Below are 11,885 nucleotides of genomic sequence, written 5' to 3'. Positions count from 1 at the left end.
AAAAAAAAAAAAAAAAAAAAAAAAAAAAAAAATTAAGCCATTAAGCCTAGAAGTGGCTTATCAGTTCAGGCCAGTTACATAAACCCAGCATAGCTACAGTGAGGCTGGGAAATGCATACCTGCTTGTGTCTAGGAAGATGTGAGCATGTGTCAGCAAATGTACATTGTATCAGCCACAGTAGACAGGAGCCTGGAGTCTGAGTTTCTGCAATTGCTACCAAAACAACAGGGGTTCAGTCAGGTGTGCTGCTCACCACACAGAAAGCTAATCATTAAGACAATATTATTCCCAAGGAAGAAGGCTTTGATTACGTGCTGCAACCAAGAAGATGGTAGATAAGTCTCAAATCCAGGAAGAGGAGTCGTTTAACAGGAAGCAATGGTCGCTTAGGCAATCTTAATGGGCGAGGGGCTGGTGTTTCATTGTCTAAATGCAGTAATATGGTGAGTTTCAGCTCCATGATACTATCTGAGAGGCCTGATAGTTGCTTTCTGAAACAGGAACTCAGTTAAGATAAATGTAACTTTCTCAAGTTTTAAGACTGGGAGGATCAATTTCTAAATTTATTCAAAGAAACCGTAAACATCAGCTCTATGGGACAATTGGATCAGTTTCAGTCCCTGCTTTTCTATTTATAAATTCTTCAATCATGCAGAATCTGCTATTAATACTTCTGGCTGCTTCGTGCTGATGAGGGGTGTTGTGGGCAGCTCCATAACATGGGTGACCACGTGGCCACCCGGGAATCAAAAGTGAATCTAATACTATAGTTTTCTTCTGAACCACAGCCTTTCTCTCTCTAGTCCCCATGTGTGCTAAAGGAAACACAGCAGGACCAACCTGCCTACAAAATAAGCTTCAATCTCATACACGTGGCCTGACCACACACACAAAGTGCAGGAAGAATCAATGTCCATGTCGGTTGTCTGAAATTGTCTTTGCAGGAACCTCCCACAATGTCATTTCAGTCAAAGCCCTAGGAAAATAACCAGTTCTTCCAACTGCATCCCATTATAAAAGAAGACAGATTGTTATTGCACTTATGCAAAGAAACACATTGCCATGAATTAAACATATTCACAAATAGTTTGTGAGTTCTAGAGAAATTAGGCATAGAGAGAAATGTGCCTCAAATTCTGTTTACTAAAGTATACTCTGCTCAATTATTAAAGGCAGCAATGTTTCAAATTTTGTAAAAGCAGTAAGTTTATTTTATTTTTCCATTAGTTCAATCCATGCAATCAACTTCTGCTCTGCTTCCTATTGGGTTAACAATCTTTATGAACTTATTAGCCTTTGAATAAGTGTCCTGAAAATTTTCTGTCTAATTCAATGGCACAATTTCCAAAGTTATCAGAAACCTACCTTCAAGAGTCATTTGCATGGACTCCACCAAAGAAGCAAGCCCTAGACTGCAGCTGATTATAAGTCACTTTTTTAGAAGAATCAAAGCAAAACAATTGCAGATAACAAACGTCCTAAGACAGCCATAGTTAAAGACACAGTTGACAAGGAAAATTGGTTATCTCTGTGACATACAACAATTTAACATAATAAGCATAATTGTTGCTGACAACGTATTTTAAAACATATCAGAATTTTAGGAATTTATATAATTCTGGAATGCATATTAATATCACATTTATATAAATATAACACAAGGGAAGTTAAATACCACTTCAGATTTGACAATGCTTCCAGCGTAATTCTAGCATGCCAAGTCAAAATGATAAAACTAAAAGTTTTACCTTTCGATAGAGAGAAGACTCAGGTTTCCAAACAATAACACCTAACAGACATCATGAGCCAACTAAATATCTCTCCACCCTTCTTTTTTTCTCTGCAGTTTACTCAAAAGCTAAACAAAAAATCTTTTATCTTTTACTTATATTACACAAAGATTTTGTTCAAAAGAGAAAACCAAATTTTACATTGGTCTGGTGTATTATTGTTAAGACTAGTGTCAATAAAAGCTTATAAACAAATGTATCTCGTTTGCATGTGTGTGTGTGTGTATGTGTGTGTTTTGAGACAGAGTTTCACTCTGTCACCAGGCTTGATTGCAGTGGCACAAATCTCAGCTTACTGCAATCTTCTCCTCCTGGGTTCAAGTGATTCTCCTACCTCAGCCTCCCAAGCAGCTGAGCCTGCTGGCACACATCACCTGGCTAATTTTTGTATTTTTAGTAGAGATGGTATTCACTGTGTTGGCCAGGATGATCTCAATTTCTTGACCTCATGATCTGCCCGCCTTGGCCTCCCAAAGTGCTGGGATTACAGGTGCAAGCCACCATGTCTGGCCCAGATGTATCTAGTTTTAACCAGTTTGACCATGAGATATGATTTCAATAAACCTTTTATAAACTTTTATAATTTTCTGTTAAAAAGCAGATCAATGCTCCAAGAAAATCCTCTTATTCTAACACAGGAGCCCATATGATGGTCTGACATCAATGTGCTTCTGATACTAATGTTTAATTTATAGAAAAACTTAGAACTAAATTTATTGCTCAAAATTGGCCCTTACAATCTCTTGTGCCCACCTTTTATGTAATAGTCCCTGGGCGTAGTGGGATTCAATGGTTTTAATTTCTGGCCCTGTGTCTCACAAAAGCAGTTGACTTTGATTGTCATCTTCTGCTGGGTCGGAAGATGACGTTTTCACAAAGATTAGTGCTCAAGATTTAGCAGGACTAGGTGCATTTTTCTGACCCACGAGTCAAGCCCTGTAACTTAACAGCACAAGGATTAGTTAATAGGCTATTTATACTGCAGAAAGTCCTACCATTTTTCTCTATCCTGTCACAAATTAAAACACTGCGATTTGGTGTCCAGTAGTTACCCTCTGCAGCAATTCAAATTACTGTACTAAAGTGGTTAGATTGCTCCTCGCATATATCTAATTGCTAGTGACAGAACTGTGACCAAAACCATCAACGATGTATTAGGCCCTATGCCAAACTTGTCAAAGTCAGGCAACTGACTTTTTTCTCCACCATTTAAAAAATGGTAAAAGCAAGTATTACTCTTGGAAATTCAGTATGAAAATAAATAGTCTCCTTTCATTTAAATATGATACAGTGAAACAGGAAGAAAGTGTGAGTAGGCACACAGTAATTTCTTCTTAGCTATTTTTAAAGGGTATCATCCTCTAAAATATTTCTAAGATTGGTTTCTAGATATAGTACTGACAACTGGATTCGGTAACTTTAATCACTAAAATCTTCAAACCAGTAATCACTAGAATCTTCAAACCAGTGTCAACACTTGTACAAATTTTGTTTTCAAGTACATATATGAAGGCCCAACAGTGAAAGGCTTGAGATAAAAAAATCACTAGAAAGTCTAACATTTTTATTACTATTTAATCCAAGTGAATGCCACTTAATTTTAATAATGGTCAACACGACTAATATAGTTTGAGAGAAACCCCAATCCCTATAATTTCTTCTTATTTATTTATTTATTTTATTACACTTTAGGTTCCAGAGAACATGAGAAGAACATGCAGGATTGTTGCATAGCTACATACATGGCAATGTGGTTTGCTGCCTCCATCCCCATCACCTATATCTGGCATTTCTCCCCATGTTATCCCTCTCCAACTCCCCACTCCCCCCGTCCCTCTCCTAGTTCCCCCCAACAGACCCCAGTGTATGATGCTCCTCTCCCTGTGTCCATGTGTTTTCATTGTTCAACACCCACCCATAAGTGAGAACATGTGGTGTTTCATTTTCTGTTCTTGTGTCAGTTTGCTGAGAATGATGGTTTCCAGGTTCATCCATGTCCCTACAAAGGAGAGGAACACCTCGTTTTTTTATGGCTGCATAGTATTCCATGGTGTATATGTGCCACATTTTCCCTGTTCAGTCTTTCATCTATGGGCATTTGGGTTGGTTCCAGGTCTTTGTTGTTGTAAACAGTGCAGCAATGAACATACAGGTATTGATCGACTTACCACCCATGCAACTTACGACCATTCGACTTTACTACCACAATTGCTAGCCACGACTGCTCTGTGTCTGGCAGCGCAAACGTTGCCCAGCTGGGCATACGACAGTGTGGACCAGCTTCCGGCAGCACTACCATCTCCGCATGCACCATTTGAACTGTACATATAGCCTACTCAACTTACGACCAAATCGTGTTACGACTGGTCCGCGGTCCCAACCGTGGTCGTAAGTCGAACACTAGCTGTACGTGTGCATGTGTCTTTATAATAGAATGATTTATAATTCTTTGGGTATATACCCAGAAATGGGATTGCTGAGTTAAATGGAATTTCTATTTCTAGGTCCTTGAGGAATCTCCACACTGTCTTCCACAATGGTTGAACTAATTTACACTCCCACCAACAGTGTAAAAGTGTTCCCACTTCTCCAAACCCTTTCCAGCATCTGTTGTCTCCAGATTTTTTAATGACTGCCATTCTAACTGGTATGAGATGTTATCTCAATGTGGCTTTTATTTGCATTTCTCTAATGGCCAGTGATGTTGAGCATTTTTTAATATGTTTGTTGGCTTCAGATATGTCTTCTTCTGAAAACCATCTGTTTATATCCTTTGCCCACTTTTGAGTGGGTTTCTTTGTTTCTTGAAAATTTGTTTTAGTTCTTTGTAGATTCTGGATATTAGCCGTTTGTCAGATGGGTAGATTGCAAAAATTTTTTCCCACTCTGATTTTTGCAGATTCACTCTAATGATTGTTTCTTTGGCTGTACAGAAGCTCTGGAGTTTAATTAGGTCCCATTTGTCTATTTTGGCTTTTGTTGCCATTGCTTTTGGTGTTTTAGTCATGAAGTTCTTGCCTATGCCTATGTCCTGAATGGTTTTGCCTAGGTTTTCTTCTAGGGTTTTTATGATGTTAGGTCTTATGTTTAAGCCTTTAATCTATCTGGAGTTAATTTTAGTGTAAGGTGTCAGGAAGGGGCCCAGTTTCTGTTTTCTATACATGGCGAGACAGTTTTCCCAATGCCATTTATTAAACAGGGAATTCTTTCCCCATTGCTTGCTTTTGTTGGATTTGTCAAAGATCAGATGTTGTAGATGTGTGGCGTTGCCTCAGAGACCTCTGCTCTGTTCCATTGGTCTATATCTCTGTTTTGGTACCAGTACCATGCTGTTTTGATTACTGTAGCCTTGTAGTATAATTTAAAGTCAGGTAGTGTGATGTCTCCAGCTTTGTTCTTTTTGCGTAGAATTAACTTGGCTATGCAGCCTCTCTTTTGGTTCCATATGAAGTTTAAAGTGGTTTTCTACAGTTCTGTGAAGAGGGTCATAGGTAGTTTGATTGGGATAGTGTTGAATCTGCAAATTACTTTGGGCAGTATGGCCATTACCATGATATTGATTCTTCCTCATCATGAGCATGGAATGTGTCTCCATCTGTTTGTGTCCTCTCTTATTTCATTGTGCAGTGGTTTGTAGTTGTCCTTGAAGAGATCCTTTACATCCTTTGTTAGTTGTATTCCTAGGTACTTTAGTCTTTTAGTAGCAATTGTGAATGGCACTTCTTTCTTGATTTGGCTCTCTTTAAGTCCATTATTGGTGTATAGGAATGCTTGTGATTTCTGCACATTGATTTTGTAACCTGAGACTTTATTGAAGTTGCTTATCAGTTTCAGGAGATTTTGGGCTGAGATGATGGGATCTTCTAAATATACAATCATGTCATCTGCAAATAGAGACAAGTTGACTTCTTCTTTTCCTGATTGAATATCCTTTATTTCATTTTTCTTTCCTGATTGCTCTATCTAGAACTTCCAATACTATATTGAATAGGAGTGGTGAAAGAAGGCATCCTTATCTAGGCCAGATATCAAAGGCAATACTTCCAGTTATTGCCCATTCAGTATGATATTGGCTGTGGGTTTTTCATAAATAGCTTTTATTATTTTGAGACACGTTCTGTAGATACCTAGTTTATTGAGAGTTTTTAGCATAAAGGGCTGTTGAATTTTGTTGAAGGCCTTCTCTGCATTTATTGAGATAATCATGTGGTTTTTGTCTTTGGTTCTGTTTATGTGGTGCATTACATTTATAGACTTACGTAGGTTGAACCAGCCTTGCATCCCCAGGAAAAAGCCTACTTGATGGTGATGGATAAGCTTTTTGATGTGCTCTTGCAATCAGTTTGCCAGTATTTTATTGAAGATTTTTGCATCTATGTTAATCATGGACATTGGCCTGAAGTTTTCTTTTCTTGTTGAGTCTCTGCCAGGTTTTGGTATCAGGATGATGTTGGTCTCATAAAAAGATTTGGGAAGGATTCTCTCTTTTTGGATTGTTTGGAATAGTTTCAGAAGGAGTGATACCAGCTCCTCTTTGTATGTCTGGTAGAATTTGGTTGTGAACCCATCTGGACCTGGGGTTTTTTTTTTTTTGGTTGGTTTAGGCTTGGGAGGGTGCAAGTGTCCAGGAATTTATCCATCTCTTCTAGGTTTACTGGTTTATGTGCATAGAGTTGTTTGTAGTAATCTCTGATGGTTGTTTGTATTTCTGTGGAATCAGTGGTAATATCCCCTTTATCATTTTTTATTGCATCTATTTGATTCTTTTCTCTTCTTTTTTATTAATCTGGCTAGTGGTCTATTTTGTTGATCTTTTCAGAAAACTATCTCCTGGATTTATTGATTTTTTGAAGAGTTCTTTGTGTCTCTATCTCCTTCAGTTCTGCTCTGATCTTAGTTATTTCTTGTCTTCTCCTAGCTTTTGAGTTTTTTTGATCTTGCTCCTGTAGCTCTTTCAATTTTGATGATAGGGTGTCGATTTTAGATCTTTCTTTGCTTCTAATGTGGGCATTTATTGTTATAAATTTTCCTCTAGACACTGCTTTAAATGTGTCCCAGAGATTCTGGTATGTTGTGTCTTCATTCTCACGGGTTTCAAAGAACATCTTTATTTCTGCCTTCATTTCATTGTTTATCCAGTCAACATTAAAGAGCCAGTTATTCAGTTTCCATGAAGCTGTGCGGTTCTGAGTTAGTTTCTGAATCCTGAGTTCTAATTTGATTGCACTGTGGTCTGAGAGACTGTTTGTTATGATTTCCATTCTTTTGCATTTGCTGAGGAGTGATTTACTTCCAATCATCTGGTCAGTTTTAGAGTAGGTGTGATGTGGTGCTAAGAAGAATGTATATTCTGTGGATTTGGGGTGGAGAGTTCTCTAAATGTCTATTAGGTTTGCTTGGTCAAGATCTGAGTTCAAGTCCTGGATATCCTTATTAATTTTCTGTCTCATTGATCAGTGGAGTGTTAAAGTCTCCCACTATTATTATGTCGCAGTCTAAGTCTCTTTGTAGGTCATTAAGAACTTGCTTTATGTATCTGGGTGCTCCCATATTGGGTGCATATATATTTAGGATGGTTATCTCTTCTTGTTTCATTGATCCTTTTACCATTATGTAATACTCTTCTTTGTCTCTTTTGATTTTGTTGCTTTAAAGTCTATTTTATCAGAGACTGGGATTGCAACTCCTGCTTTTTTTTTCTCTCCATTTCCTTGGTAAATCTTCCTCTATCCCTTTATATTGAGCCTATGTGTATCCTTGCATGTGAGATGAGTTTCCTGGATACAGCACACCGATGGGCTTTGACTTTTTTTCCAACTTGCCAGTCTGTGTCTTTTGATTAGGGCATTTAGCCCATTTACATTTTAGGTTAATATGTGTGAACTTGATCCTGCCAATTTGAGGCTAGCTGATTTATGTGCCCATTAGTTGATGCAGTTTCTTCATTGTATGGATGCTCTTTACCATTTGGTATGCTTTTGGAGTGGCTGGTACTGGTTGTTCCATTCTATGTTTAGTACTTCTTTCAGGAGCTCTTGTAAGGCAGGACTTGTAAGGTGGTGATAAAATCTCTGAGCAATTGCTTGTTTGTAAAGGATTTTATTTCTCTTTCACTTATGAAATTTAGTTTGGCTGGATATGAAATTCTAGGTTGAAAGTTCTTTTCTTTAAGGATGTTGAATATTGGCCCCCACTCTCTCCTGGCTTATAGGGTTTCTGCTGAGAGACCTGCTATGAGTCTGATGGGCTTCCCTTTGTGGGTAACCTGATCTTTCTCTCTGGCTGCTTTTGGCATTTTTTCTTCATTTCAACCCTGGTGAATCTGACAATTATGGGCATTGGAGTTGCTCTTCTTGAGGAATACCTTTCTGGTGTTCTCTGTATTTCCTGGACTTGAATATTGGCCTGCCTTGCTAGCTTGGGGAAGTTCTCCTGCATAATACCCTGAAGAGTGTTTTCCAGCTTGGATTCATTCTCTCCTTCACATTCGGGTACACCTATCAAACATAGATTAGGTCTTTTCACATAATCCCATATTTCTTGGAGGTTTTGTTCATTTCTTTTTACTCTTTTTTCTCTAATCTTGCCTTCTTGTTTTGTTTCATTGAGTTGACCTTCAGTCTCTGATATCTTTTCTTCTGCTTGGTTGATTTGGCTATTGAAACTTGTGTATGCTTTGCGAAGTTTTTGTGTTGTGTTTTTCAGCTCCATCAGTTCATTTATATTATTCTCTAAGCTGTTTATTCTTGTTAGCATTTCATCAAACCTTTTTTCAATGTTCTTAGTTTCTTTGCATTGGGTTAGAACATGCCCTTTAGCTCAGATAAGTTTTTTATTACCCATTTTCTGAAGCCTGTTTCCGTAAATTCATCAGACTCATTCTCCATCCAGCCTTGTTCCCTTGCTGGTGAGGAGTTGTGATCCCTTGGAGGAGCGGAGGTATTCTGGTTATGGGTGTTTCCATACTTTTTATGCTTATTTCTCCCCAACTTTGTGGATTTATCTACCTGTGGTCTTTGTAGTTGGTGACTTTTGGATGGAGTCTCTGAGTGGATGTCCTTTTTGTTGATGATGAAGTTATTTCTTTCCGTTTTTAAGTTTTCCTTCTAACAGTCAGGCCCCTCTGCTGTAGGACTGCTGAAAGTCCACTCCAGACCCTGCTTGCCTGAGGATCACCTGTGGTGGCTGCAGAACAGTAAGGGTTGCTGCCAGTTTCTTCTTCTGTTATCCTTGTCCCAGAAGGATACCTGCCAGATATCAGCCTGAGCTCTCCTTTATGAGGTGTCTCTTTGGATATACAGGGGCAGGGAGCTGCTTGAGGAGACAGTCCGTCCCTCACAGGAGCTCAAATGCTGAGCTGTGAGCTCCGTTGTTCCATTCAAAGCTGCTGGGCAAGTACGTTTAAGTCTGCTGCAGCAGAACTCATAATCACCTTTTTTCCCAGGTTCTCTGTCCTGGGATGGTGGGGCTTTATTTATAAGTTCCTGATGTGGTACTGCCTTTTTTCAGAGATATCCTGCCCAGTGATAAGGTAGCCTAGTCACAGTCTGCCAGCAGAGGTGTTCCTGAACTGCTGTGGTCTCTGCCCACCTGCTGTGTGAACTTCCTTGTGATTTTGTTTATACAGGTATAGTTAGAACTGACTTGGTAATGGTGGTCTCCCTTAGTAATGGCGGACTGTCTCTGTAATGGTGAACTGCCTCAGTCATGGTGGATTGCCTCGGTAGTGGCAGACTGCCTTGGTAATGGTGGATTGCCTCAGTTATGGCAGACTGCCTCAGTGGTGGTGGACTACCTCAGTAATGGTGGATACCCTTCCCCCAACAGAGCTGGACCATCAGGTGTCCAACTGTGTTTGCTGTGAAACTTTCAATCCAGAGCATTTCAGATTGCTGGTGTTTGTGGAGACCCACCAAGCCAGATCACCTGGCTCGCTGTTTCAGCGACCTTTTTTTCAGTTGAATGGGCGACTCTGTCTCCCAGGTATTCCAGGCACCAGTTGAAATGGTACCCAGATTTGTGTGAGTTTTTGTGCAGAGACCCACTGCACCAGCTGAAACAGCCATGCTGGAGACTTCTGGCACTTTTCCGCATGGGAATCTCCTGGTCTGTGGGCAGTAAAAATTCATTTGGAAATGTGGTGATCACTCACCCTCTGCGTTCTTACTGGGAACTGCACTCCAGAGCTATTCCTATTCGGCCATCTTCGCTCATCTCCGCACCGCCCCCCCCTCCCCAGTCCCTATGATTTATTTAAGGACAAAGCCAATCTTTCCTGAACATTAAAACTTTGCACGCACATCACAATTTTTCCTCATTAAAGACCTGAAACAAACTCAAATTATTGATTAAATTGAATTACCTTGGAAATAAACAGCATTTAACTATCACCTACTTTTCCAAATAATAAAACATATAATGTACTATTTCTGTCCAGAACTTTATAAGTATTTTATGTAATTTTTCATCAGGAACCTTCAAGCTCTTATAGCTCTCAAGATCATCAGAGGCAAGCAAACCAATACAATTGTAAATGACTTGTGTCATGTATCAATTTTGAAAGCTTGACAAAGGTAGCTTAGGAACTTTAGATAAATAGAACACTTGATGAATTGTTGGAAATGCACGATAAATAAAAATGACTATTCATAGAACCAAATAGAAGCCTTCCATTAGAAACTAAAAACATCAATGGTTATATATGTGTAATAAGTAAAACCCAGAGAACAAACAGCTAATAAATACAAATTCGAGCAAAAGCATACAAACAAAAAACAATTTTTTCTATAATCCATTTACCTTGGAGGCTACAGTGTTACCTAGAATATTTTTAAAAAGTGATGCTGTTTTGTTTCTGATATACAATCAAATACCACTACATATTTTGTGCAATTAAGAAATTCACTTAGGTACATGACAAGTAAGTGCTTTGGTGCTAGTACTATCTATGTAGAAGAACAAGTGCAGTGTGAAAAAAAGCAAAGCAAGCTTAAATGTAAAATTTGGCCCCATGCTAAATCCGGCTTCATGCTTAACTATAATTAAAAAAGAACTGCTAAACAGCGAATGCATTTCTTTACAATATTTCTTATTTTATCTTCACCAAGACTAAGAGCTTTAGCAATAAACATTGTTAATTAGTCAAATTTCTCAAATTTTCTATCAGATTGTAAAGAATATTTTATTATCTAAACTTTTTCAATGTTCTATTTTCTCTGAATGTGTATAAATATAGACACACAGGGAAGCAGGAAATAAAACTACATTTGACTTACACAGACTGACTTTCTTGGATTTTGCTTTACCCTAAATTTTTAAAAATTACCAGTCATTTTACTTTAGGACAAAAAATACCATACAAGATTCTTTCCTATGCAAAATTATTCTTTTTTCTTTAGAAACTTCATTATTAAAAATACATCTTCATATCCATAACTTTCTTCATAGCTCTTTCCTCTACTTACTGGTTCCTGTCTACTTTGTTTCATCAATAACCTTTCCAAGTTTATAATTTGAATTAACATTTAGATTACTCCTGAATTAGACAAAATTGTTCTTTTTCTCAATAATAACACATCTTCGTTGGCACACTGTTTTTATAGAATTATATATTAACTAGAATTTTTATTTTCAGTAACCTTAAATTTTGGTGAAAACCTAGGAAGCAAGAAATCCTGAGCTGCCTATGAGACATTAACATTTTGTACGTGATAACCATCCCAAAATTTTTAGGAACATGTTTCCCTTTATCATAACCTTTTCTTAATTGGAGCTGACTCAGGCATCCAGTAAGCATCCAAAATGATTTTAAGATGTTAAGTTAAATATAAAGTTCACCCAGCACTTACCCATTTACATTTTATTTATTTTTAGCAGTTTATTTAGATTACTTATGCATCATTTCCTTGTTAACCATTTTATAACCTCTGAATATCAGATGTTCACCTAAGTAAGAAACTGTGAGTTAACTGTTCAGGTATTTTCACCAATAACTCAGAAGATTCAGCTCTTTTCATTAAACCAACAATGTTAAATTAGTCTTACTTATCAAAAAGTTGTCACAAACAAAGACCATTCTGTTTGGACTGACTTTA

General features: G+C 37.9%; 1 protein-coding gene across 1 annotated transcript in view; it reads right to left on the bottom strand.

Annotated features, from left to right (window-relative positions):
• LOC108317781 (heterogeneous nuclear ribonucleoprotein D0-like) overlaps nucleotides 1-4,090 on the bottom strand; it is a 105,735-nt gene extending 101,645 nt beyond the window's left edge. The window contains exon 1 of the mRNA XM_017548464.2: nucleotides 3,976-4,090. Within this exon, the coding sequence (XP_017403953.1) occupies nucleotides 3,976-4,090 (115 nt within the window). The remainder of the gene's footprint in view (nucleotides 1-3,975) is intronic.
• Between the last annotated feature and the right edge of the window lie 7,795 nt (nucleotides 4,091-11,885).

The sequence above is a fragment of the Cebus imitator genome, unplaced genomic scaffold (genome assembly GCF_001604975.1).
Source record: "Cebus imitator isolate Cc_AM_T3 unplaced genomic scaffold, Cebus_imitator-1.0 Scaffold207, whole genome shotgun sequence".
Classification (NCBI taxonomy): Eukaryota; Metazoa; Chordata; class Mammalia; order Primates; family Cebidae; genus Cebus; species Cebus imitator.
The sequence above is the reverse complement of the archived record's forward strand: the minus strand, read 5'-3'. Positions and strand labels throughout refer to the sequence as shown.